Genomic DNA, 17702 nt, shown 5'->3' with positions numbered 1-17702 from the left:
CCCAATACAGCTATCTAGTTTGTAGTCCTGGATAAACAAAGGTCATGGAGCATTACTGAATTAATTCCCTAGATGAACTAAAATATAGTATCTCATCTGATCATCAGATATCCTATTACAGGCAACTTGCTAGCACTGTTAGGAAAATGCTCTTGTGGTCAGCTGCTGCTGTCACTGCAAAAATTTTCAGGCTCTTCTGCTCTGAGTTTTATTTTACTGTTGACTAATAGCTTCAAGGATCTTTTCATTACTTGCTGTCTGTTTTTCCTAACATCTTCTGGTCAAACCAGTCTGGGACTGCCTCTGGTTTGTAGATTTTGCTTCAAAGTCTCTGCTAGATGAGGTTTGTAAAACTTCTGTCCTGCAAGGCATCATTACAAAACCTCCCCTCTTTCACAATTACATTTGAGACACATCAGATAGCACTTATTTAATCAGGAGAATTGTTGTTCCATTAAGGAGTGACGGTTCATATTTACTGAAGCAAAATCAAGTAAAATGCCTTGTATAAATATAGGTCATCAGTGGTTACCTTTTCCCACTACAAATCTTGTTAGAAAATAAATTAATTTGAAATGAGCTGGTTTCCAAAAGTCCATGTTGATTGGATTCATCAATTCAGTTTTTTATTATTTGAGCCTATAATTTGATAGGATTAACCTCATGGTGATGAGCCAGTAATTACTCAGGACATCTTATTTAGCCTTTGATAAAATGGCCTATTTACTCAGTTTCGATCTTCTCAAAATTTCTTGTTGTTTCACAACTCAACAATGTAAAAAGTTTTTGACCAATTCTAAAACATTTAAATGCAGAAATTTAAGATGTTGTTTTGAGCATTTCTAATTAAATGTTTCTGTCTTTTTGTTTTGTTAATGCCTTTACTTTTTAATCTAATGGAACAAAGTACTGGTATTATTCTATCTGCTTCTAATACACTTGACAGTCATCGTTTCTCTTGGTCACTTTCCTATCAACCACTTAATCTTACCTTCTTTACATTTTTTAATCAACTGCCTGCATCATCATTTCTAGCTAATATTATTCTCCATGTTTGTATTTTAATGTCCATTCATATGCCTATATACATAGGGATAATAATGTAGTATATATGTATAATACATGTAATAAGGCATATTGTCTTTTAATTTTATCTATGGAGAGAAATATAGCTATAAGTTTCAATTTTAACTTCATTTTTTGTGGTTTTTTTTTTCTAATTTTCAGGTGACTTACTTTTCTCTGATATGTTAAACAGCTATTAAAATATCTTCAGCCATTCCCCACTACTAGTCATTGTATTTTTTTCTGTTTAAATTCCTTCTCTGAAGGGCCTTGTCTGATAATTACTCAGAGTTCTTATCTGGCAGCCCGCATGCGTGTATGTATGAATATATATTTGTATGCAGTGTGTATATATATATAACTTTTCCTAACAGAAAGTAGCAGAAGTAAGCAAGTCATTTTTGTAATTAAAATAAACAGGAATAACCCAAGCAAATTAAGTTTTATTTATCCCTGATTATTATTATTTTTTATTTACATTCTGAAGGACAGAAGTTAATCCTATATTATTGCCCCTGCTGATTTGGTATAAACAAGATTAAACCATATTATCTAAACTAAGATGATTAGGCATTATAGAGATTAGCAGTTTGCTAAGAATTGAAACTGAAGATTCACCTTGGTGGATGCAGCAGCATGAACTGTTACTCTGGAAACCGCAGAAGTTTAAGAGCATGAGGGAGGCTTAACAACAGCTGTAATAGACACCATAGTTAATTACAAGTAATTAGCAGAAACAAATGTTATATTTTTCTACTTCTCACCATCCTTCACTTCTGGGCTCTTTTTTGAACATATGTACTGAGTGAAAACTTGGTATACTTCATTTTTTCTTATTTAAAAATGCACCTATATTATAATTTTTTCATAGCATTGTACTATGTCATGTCAGGTACTAACAGGACATGATTATTCTCCTAATGAAGTGGAAGTCATCTGGCTTTCAACCTCACAGAATTTAGTATGCACCTGAGGCATAGATTAATGGCCTGATAATACATTCCATTTAATTTTCCATTCCTTAAATTAACCAGCCCAAGTGCTCATCGGGAAGCTATCCAATAAATAAGTGAAAAAGGCAGCACCTGTTATGCTTGGTTAGGTACCTGATACTAAAGCACGTGTAAATAGAAATGCTGACTTTGAAGTTTAAATGCTATTTCAAAATCCATACTGTGCTACAAGTTTTCTAGTACCCAGGACTATAACAAAGGTTCCTCATGTTTTATTCATAATGGGTCAGGTAACGAAACGGATATCACGCTGAGCATTGCATGGGAAAAAAAACCAAAACAAACATGAATCTGATGCCTACACACTCAATAAATAAAGGCCCTCAAAAAGCAGAGTGGAGTTCCCTGTCTTTTGAGTTGAGACTTGCCCTGATCCTGGCATGGTGGGTGCTACACCGCAAGAGAGTGCTTTGCAAATGGACAACGGCTCCTGGGGAAGGAATGGGATAGGGGGATGTGCCTAGAAGATGGGGTCCTGGACATGGACTATTGAATGGACCTGGCCCCACAATGCCTTCACCCTCCTTCTTCTGTTGCAGTCCCAAAATCTTTGTAAATACCTACTTAAGAAGGAAGCTCTAAACTACAATCTAGATTCTTGGGTTGAAGTATGTAGAACAGTATTTGTTCACTTTGTTCTGCTTTTCTTGAAGACTCCTATCCTTTTCTGCTTATTATTCTTAGCTCTCGTTAAATGCTGGCCATGATATTGACAGGTTGTGGCGGTTTTTTTCCTTCATATGCATCTGTTCAAAGATCAAATTTAAGATCTTATAAATAGCGCTAAGATCATCCCTGTTGAAGCAAGAGGTTATTTTAGGTGTTCTCCAACATGTAAATTCGACAGAGTGGAGTTTTCATGAAATATCTTAAAAAGTAAGTAACCTCAACTCCAAATTCTTTTGAAAAATAAATTTATCTTTTCTGAATTCTGTTATACAGATTATAGCATGCCTGGTTAAGTAAGTATTTCATTCCTTATAGTGACAGCAAAAATCATGAAAGACTTACTGGAACTGAACTGTTGAGGTAGAGGTACCAACTAAAGTTTTTTAAAATATATTCCATGTAAAATCTTTATTGAACAAATGCATAACTGGTGTGCAATTCCAGATAAAACTGCAGTAATTAGCTTAGTACAATTAATTTCTATTAATTCATATTTACAATGTAAAAATTGTTTTGCTTCTAAATTTGGAAATCCTGTACGATTTGTTAGCAGTTAAGAAAATAATATAAGAAAAACTTCTACTCTGAATGATCTAGGTGAATGAAATAATTGGTTCCCCACAGATGAGTCTGATTATAGGAAAAGATTTAGAAACTTTAATATGCAGCATTTCAAGGTCTCTGGTGAAATACTAATATTTAGAACTCTTACCTTATGAAGAGATTTTCAAAGATCTGTTGCATAAGCAGCATGTGCTTGATAAATATAGAGGTAACGGTGAAAGTAAACGTGATGTGACAAGCATATTTTTCCAATGGCATTTGGAAAGCTGGAAAAGTGGGCAAAAGTGAAGAAAATGGGAAATGTTAGGAGAGATAAGTATCTTATATGAAAAACTTAAGTAAATTGGATATGGTTATGTTTATCAGTCAGGTTATATAACTTCTCTGTGTGTTTTAAGATTTAACTACATAAATGCTAGCAAGTGGCAAAACACATGCATACATCTATGCATTTACAGGCAAACCCTGCTCGGACTGTTTCCTAAATCACTGAGGAACTTTAGCTGGGGGGAGAGAGTGCTCAGGGGGATCTCATCAATGAATATAACCCCCTGATGCGAGGGAGTAAAGATGATGAAGTCAGACTTTTCAAGACCCAGTTGGACATGGCCCTGAGCAGCCTGCTGTGGGTCCCCCTGCTTTGGGCAGGGGGCTGGACCGGGCAGTTCCCAGAGGCATCCTCCAGCCTGAACCTGTGGGTGGCTGGGGGTCTCCCTGAACCAAGGCACTGCTCCGAGCAGGTGTGACGTCTTTGCCATCTGTGGCTCAGCATCAAGGTAACACTGAGGCAAAACAGGGTCAGTTCTTAATCTTGTGGATCCTCTTACTCAAGGCACAGAAGGCAGACCTGCCAATTTTGAAGCAGTTTTGTGGATTTATAGTCAGCAGTGCTAATAACGTTAAGAAGCACCTAGACCAAATCTAAGAACTAATAAAATATCTTTTCAATTGGAAACACTCTGTAATTCTAAAAGGTACATGATGCATTACAGAAACAATGTGCTTCATTTTTTATGTTGCTTATCTATGACCCAAACAGTCCTGCCTACACACAAGTACGTGAAATGGGCCCAGTGTGTGCAAAATTCAAATAGTTATAAAAAAAGTCACAACGTGGAAGGGAAAACAAGTTGTTCCTTTCTTAATCTAATCAGTCCACAGCTACAGAGCTGAACAGCAGGAATGGGTCAGCAGGAATGAAAGATGTGTTTAAATGTGTTTTCTTTACTATTCAATCATACAGTATGCTATCCTTTTCAAAGGCAGGTAGCTAACCGGTGAGAATGTTTCTCTGGTACTCCTAATATGCCAACTAGTGTCCTTAAAGAGAAATCACAAATTCTGTGAATGCATTTGTATTTTTCTATTGGTTTTGAAATCCAGAATAACCTCCTGAAAACGTTAATTTCGAAGCATTCTGATGTGACCAAAATGAGGAAATCTTGTATACTGCTTGTAAATTAGTATACAGTAATTAACAGTAACAGAAGATTAATTTCTCTTGTTACAACAAAAGAAAGTAGAGTCTTTTTTTGTAAATTCCAAATTATCATGCATTTCCACAGAAAGATTCTCTTGAGTTTGTGACGTTAAGGCTTGTTATTTTTGTTTAAGAGAATTAAAAACATAGGTACTGGGTTGTTGCAAAGACTATTTTTTTGATAATTGCAATTATTTTTCCAACCAGAATGTCAAATTTTGAGCAGTTTCACCTTGACTTTTACCAGTCCAATTATACCATAGATGACCAGGAAGAAGGTTACAACACTTATGGGTCTAACAAAAACCTCTGTGGAAGCAGAAAGTAAGTATGCTAAAAAATAATAATAATAAAAAAAGATGGCAATATATCTTGAAGCTGAAATGAAACTAATGACAAAAACCAGTATACAAGTGGCAAAAAAGGATTGCATAATCAATAGAGTGGAAGTTTTAGTGGAGAAATACAAACCATAACAGTAGAAAGACAGAAAGAATATTTTTTTTTCCCCTTTATTTTTTAAACCGTTTGGTGACTTCTGTCCATAGAAGAGAGACACTGAGGGGAAGAAGTTCTGAGGGTTTCCCCCTTAAGGAGATTTCAGCACGTCAGCAGTAGGAGTCTGGGAGTTGCCGCAGCTTCCCTGTTCAGCAGCTGATGGATCCATCAGGCTTTGGGTCTTGCAGGAGCTTCAAGAGATCATCTAGACTTTCCCCAAGGCAGAATCACTTTTAATTGAACCTTTCTTTGTAAAGGATTGGGTTTTGTGCTACTTCTATATCTACGGATGTTACTGGTTGTTTAACTAATTGGAGTGACTGAGCTTCATGTTATTAATGTAGATTTTAGGTCACATATATTGCTAGAAATTCTTCAAGCTCCTGCTCATATTCAAGACAAAAAATAATGTCTAAATATATGGCTCTGTCATTGGCAGTATGGACGTATCTGAGGAGTGTCACCAGGCTGCTTGGCAGAAAAGTCAGGAGTGGCTAAATTTGTGGGTACCCTCACAGCTCCTCAGTTCCCTTTGCCCCCACCCCAGCCTGGGGGCTTGCACTGTGCCATTGCCTGAGCTGGGTGGGCACAGAAGCAGGTGCAATGGACTGCAATGTGCTGGCAGGCGAGCAAAGAGCCCTGCCTGGTTTCAGGGCAGACTGCAGTGAAGGGAAGCAAAGCCATGGTCAGTGGCTTGGCATTCAGTACACACAGCAGATACCGTGCCCAGAAAATTTCCAGGTTCTCCAAATTGAAAACAGGTGAAAATTTAAACCACGGTACATGATGAGCAGCTCTAGGCTATGTGTTATGCTGTGATTTGCTTTTTTGTCCTAGGAGCCAGACAGGAGAACAACCTCCAGCTGGTGCTTTTGCCCCGTCAGAAATGCTTCTGTCCTCTCAGAGTTACACGGGTCAGATTTTGCAGCCAACATACACTCCCAGCACCCTCTCTCATCTTAGTTACACTGACGGATTTGATGAGGAACCTCCTTTGCTAGAAGGTAAAAATAAAACTGTGGCTGATATGCGTGGTTTCTGGGGGTGCCTATACTTTTCTTTGCCAGCTGGTGGTAGTCACTAGAGGAACAGCAGCAGAGCTGCCAAGCCTGGCTGTGTTAGCTTCAGCCAGCAGCCCTGGCCCTCAAACCTACATTTTCTTATTAGAATTCACCATGGATTAATTCAGCCTTATTGGCATATATAGCATATACTTTACTACCACTAGATGACAGCATAACAATAAGGTTTGCATTCACATTTCCAAATACTTTTTTTCCTCTCTGTGCTTGTCCTGCATATATATTGAAACATCTATAATTAATAAATACTGATACTAATCCTTTTTGCATATCTAGTAATAAATTTAATAGTTTGAAGATGCTAAATAGCTTGTTTCAGTGGAAAAGAAATTGAGAAAGCTGCTTTCAAATTCAATTAGTTGAGCATTTAACTACATGAACAATATCATTCTTTACGGTGACTGAACCATCCTAAGGGTAGTGGCTGATTTTGTAGTTTAAAAATATTTGTGCTACACTTAAAAAAAAAAAAAAAAGAGAATTTTTTGGGGATTACTTCAGCATGATGCAAAAAGAGCATATTCAGCCTGCTTTTGCATACTGGAAGGCAAGTGGAGTTTTTACTACTTAAAAGATAGTACTACTGTATGAAAACCAGCAAAATCACTCTGTTTGGAAGAGATAACTGCTAGATCTCTCCTTCTCAAAACTCCAAGCATTTAACTCAGATGCAGCTCACCCGGCAAAAAGGATGTTGAAATACAACTGCTTCTGATCCGCAGGGCTTCAGAGAGGTTCCTATCTGTGTACCACATAAATCTGACCAAAGACACACATTTTAATACAAAATAACTTTATATAATGTTTTGGCTCAACTCAAGATGATGGTCAGTGGAATATGGTAAATAAGGTAAATAATAAAAAATAACTTGGCTTTCAAAACAGATCTAATACATTGTCAGTCTCAGTAATTCTGGCACCCAGTTCTGAACCTAACTTTTCCCTTACTGGAGCATCTCAAGGAAGATGATTACTCTTGCAAGCTGAAGTGTTTCTGCAGAAGTTATAAAAGAAATCTTTGTCCCAGTAAACTTTATGGCAGAATTCCCACTGACTTTCATGGGGAAGAATTTTGTTCTGTTTCTAGGGGTCCTCAGTAATTACTTTTTAAATTCAAAAAAAGCTTATAAATCACTGTACAAGGTATTATTAACTTGCCTTGAAGGGACGAATGTCATTTTTAAGTGGCTTTGGCAGTTCAGGTTTAAGACACATCTCTTGTCAAATTTGCCAGAATTAAAGCATATATCTCTGTCCTTGGTGTTACTAGAGCCGCTTGAATTCTGCAGTTACTGTTAATTAGCGTATTTTTCAACATCTAAGTTAGTGTGGCATTAGGTATATGTGTTTTAAATATAGGGAAAACAAATATTAACTAAAAATTGCTGAGGGTGGGTGGTTTTTGGTTCACCGCCTAAAATAGGATTTAATGAATTAATATTCCAATTTAGAATCAGAGCTGACTCTGAATATACTGGATATATAGCAGGGACATCATGTTCTTACTACAGACTACATCATCCTACAATATTATTTTCATTAAAGCGATTAATTTCTTTGCTTGTTTGGGGTTTTGTGGTATCTCATGGGTTGATGTAAAAGCCTTGTTTTCTTGTGAGCAGTTAACAATCCTGGAATTTCTCATTGCAGAACTTGGGATCAATTTTGAGCATATATGGCAAAAAACGTTAACAGTTCTAAATCCAATGAAGCCCGCAGATGGCAGTATTATGAATGAGACAGACCTCACTGGACCTATGGTTTTCTGTTTGGCCCTTGGAGCAACGTTGCTGCTGGTAGGATGTGGTAGCAGTCTCAAGGGGTTTCTTTTCTAACAAGCTAATGCCTGGGTGATATTGCATGTGAAGTAGCAGAAAATGTAGTACTGGCATAAAATGAGTCATTTGCTGCTGTTTGTTCTGAGATTGCATACTAAAAAGTCTCATTGCCTTGAGGGTACCTGCATGAAGTTTAAATGTAATGTAGATGTAATACAGGCGAAATGATGTATTACTTCCACTGTAAACAAAAGACCACACCATTTTTTGGGGGGTGGGATTTAATAGGAACAAAGGACAGATCTGTGCTGTGTATATCCTGGGGAACACCTGAACATCCTGCCCTGAACACCTAAAGCACAGCAGTGTGCACTAGGTAAGGACCTAACAAGGAGGTTTTAAAGAAGGGAATAAAAAGGCATAGCAGACCAGCCCAGTTTTTATAACACTTTTGTTACTGTTTTGAAATTATCTTCTCTCAATGTTATTTTGGGGAGTGCAGAGTTATCAAAAAATATTATCTTTATGTAACTAGAATAATTTGAAAAAGGAAATGGAAACAGCCTTTTCCTTCCCACCTTAGATTTGCAATACCTTCCTATAAATATTGCTAGTCCTTTCTTAGTTTATATTCTTTTCCTACACCATCTGCTAAACAAAATATGGTAGCCTGTGTTTAAGCTCTTTCCTCTTTATGAATATAGCTTTCCCACAGGAGGAAAGTTGAACAGGGATTGTACAGTACTCCAAATTCATCTATTTATCACTGACAACAGGGGTTCTCCAGTGCTGCTGAGGTACAGCTCTGATTGTCGGCAGCAATTCATCAGGCAGGGATAAGGTGGGACCATTCTGGGAAGGAGTTTGCTGCTCTGCAACTGAGGTGAGAGAAATGGGGCTCTAATTCTCCATTTCCTCTATGATGAATAGTGCTGAATCAGAAGACTCTTGCAAGTCCTTACTCAATTTGCAATGTCAGTGCAGTACCTTTGATGTGCAAACTGCAATATAAATGGCAAGTATTACTACTATTTATGTCCCTATAAAAATAAAAATCTTTTAAAAGGATGGAAAAGGCAGGAGGAAAGGGAATAAAAGGAAAGGAGGGTGGGAAGCTCGAGAAGACAGGCTATTTTCCACCTGAAGAAATACAGGTATGAGGGGAATAAAAGCAGAAAGCGTCGAATTGATTATAATCAGGAAAATGGAACGAAAGCTAACAGAAAGAAAGAAAGGGGGGGGGGGGGGGGAATGGTTGCTGTTGTTTTTCCTCCTGAATAGCCAACAATTATAACTAATTAAACTACTACTAGTGAAATAAGGTACTTTAATTACCATATTTATTCTGGGATATTAAGCATTTCAGGTGTTATTAGAAAAAAACCCTATTTTCAGTGCTCCAGTTTTAGGCCACCAGAACACCTCTGATACCATCTAGTGTTTTTGTGCCACAACTTCACAGCAATAAGTCTGTGGAATTTCCATGGGCCATCTTAGAAATTCAGGCTGTTCATTTTATCATGGATGCATTTGAATACTAAAGTGGCTTTTCAGCTGCGTAAGCTATGGTAGCTTTCTGTACTTGAATAATAATTCTCTTCTAATAGCACCAGGAAGATAATCTGGTTGAGAGCTTGTTTCCAAAAATAATTTAAAAATTTTATTTAGTTTCAGCTTTTTAACTATGGAAAAATATGCAAAGATATTCTTCAAATGGTAACAGTTCTTTCAGAGTGCAGAGAAAAAGAAGAAAGCTTTGTTAGCCTGGTATCAGGACTTGATCTTCCTCATATTCGCGTAAAACCAGGCAGCTCCATTGCAGATAGAGAAACAACAGCAGTGCGAAAGTTAGCAGAAGCCCAACTGTCAGCTCCTTTGCATTTTACATAGTTGTTTGTACAAAATCAGACTTCCCCATCCACTTAAGCTAAGGATAGTAGTACCCACTCTAGGCAGATGCAAACAAGCGTACAGAGTCTGACTTTCTTCTAACCTTGTTCCTTCTGCAGGACAAATTTAGCTCTTCCCATTCATCAAAGCCTGTTAGACTCATCAAGCCTGATTCTGGTTTTGCTTACATCACTGTGAATTGGGAGTATTCCCGCATGTGTGAGTCAATATATTTACATATGTTAAGGACTAGAATTGGAACCAACATGTTCAGCTGCTCTTTTTTCTCCTCATTCCCCTGCACCACAAATCCAACATTTCACCAAGTGGAGTTTCCAGTTAGCTGCCAGTGCTAGTGCTCCCTTCATCTCTGTCTCAGTAATTTCTTAATCTTAAACTAAGCTGCTAAATAGTGCTGTGTAGAATAATTAAATACACTGAAAAAAACAGTATAAAGTATTAGCTTGTAGTTGTTTGTTACATCTGTTTGAGACAGAGCTTTTCTTAGTTGGTCTATAGTAAACGCTGCCCCAACCCACTGGGGATGTTAAACTTACTACAAATCTTTAATGACCAAAATTGTAATTGATAATAATTTGAGATAGTATTGCTCTCCCACACTCTCTCTAGCTATCAGTAATTTTATTTGGTGAAGCAATTATCCTGATTGTTTTATACCAGTAGTATGCAAATACCAGCTGTGTACCTAAATAGGAAGGTTTCTTACGCTGTTCATTCAGGAATAGTTTATTCCTTTATGGTGGAACACAGTGGCGGGGGGAAGGCCAGCACTCGGGATGCTGCTATGATATAGATAACCCGGCTGTGCCTTACCTAACCTTGAGGGCTGGAACCAGGGGAGATCTCAGCAGTGAGCCAGGTCAAGCTGAAAACAGGGTAACGGTGCTGGTGTAGAGGAGGGCTCGTTAACTGAGGCTGCCTTTCACATAAGCATGCACTGCTCTCCAGCTAGAGCGGGTGAGCTGTTACCAACCTGCAACAATAGGAATTTCAGGTTGTGTCATCTGTAGATTAGGCTTTCTCCACTGCATTTCTTTATATCTGCCCAGCTCAAATACGTCTGGCACCCAGTGCTCAGTTTCCACCTGAATGGATAGAGGAAGGGGGGGGGGGGGGGGGGGGGGGGGCGGGGCGCATAGAAGAAGGGTCCTCAGACTTGGTACCCCCTAGGTTTTATTAAAATGTATGGATAAATAAAGTGGGAGATCTTCTCAATCCTCCCTAACGATCATGAAAGAGATACTTGTAAATATTGCAAACCATGTAAAAACCTTCAATAATGTTTCCACCTTATCCATCACAAGGAAATCCAACCATAAGCCACAAAATTATTAGGAAACTGAGACCCTCTGTTAGTTTTGATTCTCGTGTGGTTTGTCATATGTAATATATAATTTGTGCAATATATAGATGTGTGTGTGTATGCACAAGCTAACCTGTGTTTTCCATATGTATATGCATATGTGTCAGGAAGGTGATCTTCATTTGAGTTTATTCCATGGTCCCGAGTTAAGGGCTGAGTCCCAGTTTTGAGCGTTCTTCTTTGAGCATGTTATTATTAGGATGTGAAGTTCCAAGACAAAACAAACAAAACCATCTTCATCTCAATCACTGTTTATTTCTATGTACAAATGTTTATTTCTGACATACAGATATGAAAAAGACAATATTGCATAGGTGACATTCAGTATTTCATTTGTTAGAAGCTTGAAGAGAGAGAAATTTAACAGTCTTTTGTGAGTGTTCATTTTTGGGAGCGAACAATGCCCTCGTGCGTGGAGGTGATCCTTCAAAATGATGGCAGGGGGAGAAGAAATGGGTGGTGCTGTGGCCACTGTTGCCTGTTGTACTAGCTTTGTGTATAAATCAGAAAGCATCAGGCTCCAGGCTGTCAGGCTGGTACCTTTCACAGGCACTAAATTTACACAGAAGAATAAAACACCTGGTGGTTGGCTGTTTTTTTTTTCATTTGTTGGAACAAAACCAGAACACAAGCTGACAGTTACTACTCAGGTTTATGTTGAAATGAACACGTTGTATTGATCTAACCACAGAGATGTGTCTTTCTCATGGTAGTCAAGGGGATGAATGGACACATTCACCCTGAAAATCAGCAAAGTTTTAGTAGTTTTTTGCAGACCTGCTTAAAGCTGGAGGTTTGTAATAAAATGTGAAGCATAACAAGTGAGTGAAGTCATCATTTTATTTAGGACACTTTTCCACAGCCCCATATACACCTATTGGAAAGGTGTTTCCTGACACTAAAATGTGCTTTCCATATTTTTTCCATAGTTTGTTACCAGTTAGACCTTCCCAAGTCTCACCAACCGGTTCCTGTCATTTCAGAGCCCAATGACAGTAAGACTGAGAATCAGCCTTACAACTTGCAAGTTAGCAACAAGCACATTCTTGCAATAGTACCTTGGCATTTTCTGATGCAAATAAATCACCCAAAAGTATCAGCTGTGATTTACAATTGAACTGATGTAGGCGAAGCGGAGGGAGAGTGTCAATGAGAAGTAACAAACCCAGTGCTTGCCTTCTGTCTTCTCCCACCTCTTTGTGATCACTTGCTCATTTCTGACACTTCATGCCTACTTACTTATACTTATTCCAGGCAGGAAAAGTTCATTTTGGCTATGTCTATGGCCTGAGTGCCATTGGGTGCCTTGCTATACATGCTCTACTGAACCTGATGAGCGTCCCAGGAGTCTCACATGGCTGTGTTGCGAGTGTCTTGGGCTATTGCCTGCTGCCCATGGTGATCCTGTCCTCTTCTGCAGTCGTCTTCTCGCTACAGTAAGTACCAGTCTATGGCAACAGGAATCATATGGAGGACAGTAAGTCAGAAGGCTGGTGTTACGCAAAACATTTTGTAAATGGTTAGGTAGTGAATTTTGGCTTCCAAAACTGTGAAGAAAAACACCATTTTGTTTCTGTGCGTAGGTGGAAATGAACAAAATTGGACTTTGTTTGAGAGAGGTAATAAATATTAATTTTAATATAAGTCCTTAATTCAACTGTTTCCCACTTGGACTGAAAGTACCTTTGATTTTAGTAGCAACCTTAGATACGATTTTTGTTTTGCACAGCCAACAGTGGCCAAACTGAGGTATCAGTTTTAAAAGTGACTGCCAGACTTTGTTTTTGTATATCTGGTTCTGTTCCTTTTTTGTTCATAGTATCAGGCTTCCATCCTTATGCTTCCTCTCCTTCTGTAGACCAACTTCTGTGTGACAGAACAAAATAATCAAGAAACCTTTAATGATTTGGAGCATTAAACCCATTGTTTAACATGCAGTAGAGTTGTAAACCCTGAGGTATAGTTGTGGTATAATTGCAAACCTGAAAATAACTGAAAACTTTGAAAAAACAAATGTGTGGTGGCATATGTATCTGTGCTTGTGTGTGGGGGTGTTCAGTAATATGACTATGAATAGGAAATCTGTATGCAAGCCTCTCCTTCCTCCTCATTTGGTAAGCCTCTTGAGATACAGGCTGTGTTTACCTCCCTGTTCACATACAGCAAAGTACAAGGAATCTCCAGGTCTTGCTTGAAGGCCTTGAGCAGGACTTTCATCCATCATTAACACGTTATTAATAATGGTTCCCCTCCTTAGTCTTTGTTGTTCACTCACATTTTAACTCTCCAGTCTATAATATAGGGGACTTGGCAGCTGATGAATAGGAAAGCACCTCTGTTTCTTTTCTTTGGAAAAGCAGCAATCTTTATATATATATATGTGTGTGTGTGTGTGTGTGTGTGTGTATATGTGCACATATATGTGTGTATATATATATACACACATACATTCTTTTTAAAGGAAATTATTAGTGGGATGAAAATTTTGGCACTATCCTTGTTACGTATTTCTGTGGAGCTACAATGGGTTAACCTAACCATATTCCATGATTTAAAGTGTTTCTGAGCTGTCCTTGATGAGGTGAACAGCAGTGACACTGAAGAAGCCATTTATTCTCTGTAGAGAATGTTCTCCTACATTCCCATATTTTCTTGATTAACCTGTTTAATAATCCACCCTGATAAAAGGTGCAGATGCATAATCGTAGGACAGATGGGGTGAACTCCAAACCAGCTGTTACAGCTGCACAGGGTACTGTTGTTTGTACAAGGAATCTCCAAGCACATGCCACACATTCATAAAATGCTGTGAATTTAGAGAAAGCACATCTTTTGAAAATCTATAAATACTATACTGTGATAGCCTTTACAAAACTAAACCATTATTTCTGAAATGAATTTATAATGTTAAGTGCCTGTCTACAGGATTCTGCAGTCCTTTCTCATTCACTCTATGAAGCTGCTTGAACACAGCAAGTACCAAGGTTAACTATTACGAACATGCTATTAAAATTAAGTGGCAACTTTTAAATCCAACATGCATTTCATTACTTTTAATTTTAAAAATTATTGAAGAATGGCAAGGGGAAAACAGCAATACATTCCTTATTTTTAAAATATTCATTAAAAAGTTATTTCTGTGTATTTCAAAGTGTAAAGAACTAACCTCAATGTTTATTTCCACAAAAAAAGTTCACAAGATAGTGCACACGTCTATTGCAAAGATACACACTAATGCAACAATTTTCAATTTAATGATTAGCTATTTCACTGTAACTGCATAAAGCAAAATATGGAACATTTTGGGTGCTGAACAGTACCAAAGAGAAAAACAGTTCTCTTATGCAGACTTGCATGGTAGCAGATTTGTTTGTGCGCATCTGTGCTGACATCATGTCTGAGCCCAAGCTGATTAGGCCACCTTTCTGGGAGGAACATCAGCAGACTTTTTTCCTGGGCAAACCCAACAATTCTCTACTATCAAATCCCTGAACAGACTGGTTAAGCCATTTCCTTAACTAAACAGTGAAGGAAATGAGTGTCAGAGTGGAGAAAGATGTTCTTAGACCTAGCCGATGGAAAGGACCAGTTTGAGGACTGCATCTGCAGGTTGTGAGAGAGAGGAATGGAAGGAGTGGAGAGGGTCCACCCATGTCTGTCTCCCCAGCTCAGTCTCATGCCAGTGCACCCCTAGTCCTCTTGATCACTGTGAGCATGGCATCTGCCTTTTGCCCTTCTCCCATGCTTGAGGATTTGGCCCTCATGGACATGCCAGACGCAAGCTCTCTGCTGAAGCCAAACTCTTCCTTTTGGCAGTAACGTGCTGTTAGACCAAGGACTGAATTTATAAGTGCACAGAGGTGTCTCTTGGCTCCAATATGATTTTATGTCACCTTTCCATCCTGCTCACTGCCAATCTTGGAACAAACCATGAGGGGCTTTGGACTTCAGTGAAAGGCAGAGCAACCACAGCTCTAAATCATACTGCCTTGTGATGGCCCCCGAAAGAGTCATTATACCTGCTGAAAATTGTCATCACACGGTATGTTCCTGTTGCATCCCATCCCTCTGCCAGCATGGGAATCTGCTCAAAGAGCCATCCATACCAGCTCAGAATTTCTGGCTAACTCTTTAGGTGAACGTCTTAGCATCTCCACTTGGAGCAGCGGCCAGGAACTTGTTTCGCAGAGCCCAGTGTAATTTCCTTGAATGCCACTGTATAGGTATAAGGAACACTTAAACTGAGGATATTAAATCACATGGTCTTTAGTGTTTTACTTTTAATGGGTTGAAGTTGCAATGCGGTGCTGAGTCACCTTAAAATCAATACTCTCCTTCCTCCTCCAACGTCCTAAGAGCTGACAACACCAAGTATCTTATTGGCCTGGAGACTGGATTGCCAAGAAACAAACTATTTTATGTGATGTGATTGCATTAAGTAAGTCAATTAGATAAGGAGAACTTTACTTATCACGGTTTAATTGCAATAATAATATTAGTGGAGATTATTTCTGATAAATGGACCGAAGTAAGTATAAGTAGTCTGTTTCTCACTTCTGGTTCTATTTTGCTGATCCTTTGGAAGAGTGGGGCACAAGGAGGTCCTTTAGCAAGTGGCAGAGGTTCTTTCATTCTCAGAGTCCTTGAGACTGACACAGTGGAAGTGTGCAAAGCAGCCGATCTCATTATGTACTTCAGCAGCGTATTACGTGCATGATCTCATGCATTTTACAGAAGCAGGCTGCGAATACAGAGTGCAAAGAAAGCATATGTGAAACATCATTTATTGGCAAGATTTTGTTCTGACTTGGTTTAATAGTGAGCTTTCTGCAATCTACAGGAGTATTTAAGTGGACTTGTGGCTATAGTCCCATAATCGTCTGTTCTCCAGGCCACCCTGTGCCTGAGAGGTGGCTGAACATAAGTTCAGAAGGGCTCAGCTGTCACAAAGGGGCAGTGTGGGAAGCCACCATCCTCTCCAGAAGCATGCAGAGAAAGATGCCAGGATGAGCGAAATACTTTTCCTCAATGGTTATTTTCCCATCCCTTACTTTCTACTCGGTATGCACCCTTTTTTAAAAGGCCAGTTGAGCTTTCTCCTGAGAGACAGTCACCACCTTTCTACCAAGTGAGCTGAGGTGTCAGTCTTTAAGAGCCTCATTGCCTCTCCCCAGAGTCCAAAGCACACTTAAGTGTTACAAAGATGCAACGTTTCCAGGTCACCAGGCTGCCTGATGGAAGAGAGTAGGTCTGCAGTGTCATTTTAGATCTTAACAACTTTACAAAATAATTTTGACTGCTAACTTTAAAATTAGACTGTAGCTGCTGCATCTGCTGGAGCCCCAGAAGATTTATTTGGAAATGCGTTGTCCTTTTAGCAGTACTTCTGATGAAACTGCTGCTTTTATCCATGCTGAAGAAATTACCTTTTTGTTCCCTATTACTCTTTTAATTTGTTTCTCAGGCTTGACTTCCATTACGTCAGTCAGTCCTTGGTTCCTCCAGCGACTGCTTACCTTGCCAGCAACAAGCTGCTAGACAAGAACTAGAGTTTGGTAAAATCTGATGCTACATTTACTAAAAGTGGACACTGTTGTGTTTCTTTTGTTTTTTCTCCTAGGGGGATCCTGGGAACTTTGATAGCTCTGCTTATTATTGGATGGTGCAGTTTGTCAGCCTCCAAAATTTTTACCTCTGCATTGGCTATGGAAGGACAGCAGCTTCTTATTGCGTACCCGTGTGCTTTACTTTATGGATTGTTTGCACTTCTAACGGTTTTCTGAGATGTATTTTCAGGTAGACTTATTACAATCTGTTTGTGGGTTTTGGAGGGGCAAGGAGTTATTTATTTTTAGATTGCCTAAAGTTGCATCAAGTTCCATTAACAAAATTTGATATATATGCCGTACCTTTTATTAGTCTAATGGCTGATAATGAAATAAAAAATCAAGATAACAGGTAAATTATTGCAATAATGGTGTTCTGAAAGTCTTAGAGCTTAAAGAATAACATTTGTGTTAAGAAGGTAGTAAAAGTGAAAAAACATTAAATGATAATTTCTTAAAAATTTTTGTTCTGTTTAATATATAATACATATACTAGAGAGCAACTGGAAAGCAATAATGTAAATATTTAACAGACCTAGGTAAATCAAGTGAAAATACAAATTTATTTGCTTCAAAAAAAGCCAGTTTACCATCCCATATGATTACTAATTAATATCCAGAATTTATGTGTGTGAGTTTGGGATTTTTTTAACAAAAGAGTGAATGGGCCTGC

The 17702-nt window shown here is 38.5% G+C and overlaps 1 protein-coding gene across 1 annotated transcript; it reads left to right on the top strand.

Annotated features, from left to right (window-relative positions):
- The first annotated feature begins 4999 nt into the window (after nt 1–4999).
- Nucleotides 5000–17397, top strand: YIPF7 (Yip1 domain family member 7). Its single transcript, XM_005444794.3, has 5 exons — nt 5000–5115; nt 6127–6293; nt 8022–8167; nt 12678–12859; nt 17044–17397. The coding sequence occupies exons 1-5, from the start codon at nt 5000–5002 to the stop codon at nt 17204–17206; spliced, it is 774 nt and encodes a 257-aa protein (XP_005444851.1). The 3' UTR covers nt 17207–17397.
- Nucleotides 17398–17702: the final 305 nt, after the last annotated feature.

This window comes from Falco cherrug, chromosome 1 (genome assembly GCF_023634085.1).
Source record: "Falco cherrug isolate bFalChe1 chromosome 1, bFalChe1.pri, whole genome shotgun sequence".
Classification (NCBI taxonomy): Eukaryota; Metazoa; Chordata; class Aves; order Falconiformes; family Falconidae; genus Falco; species Falco cherrug.
Note: the sequence above shows the minus strand (reverse complement) of the source record. Positions and strands in the feature narration are given on the sequence as shown.

Bases quoted from the DNA above. Each gene is read 5' to 3' on its own strand.
- YIPF7 (XM_005444794.3), top strand. From the start codon at position 5,000: ATGTCAAATTTTGAGCAGTTTCACCTTGACTTTTACCAGTCCAATTAT. The intron at 5,116-6,126 runs GTAAGTATGCTA...TTTTTGTCCTAG, and splicing joins AACCTCTGTGGAAGCAGAAA to GAGCCAGACAGGAGAACAAC. The intron at 8,168-12,677 runs GTAGGATGTGGT...TACTTATTCCAG, and splicing joins TTGGAGCAACGTTGCTGCTG to GCAGGAAAAGTTCATTTTGG.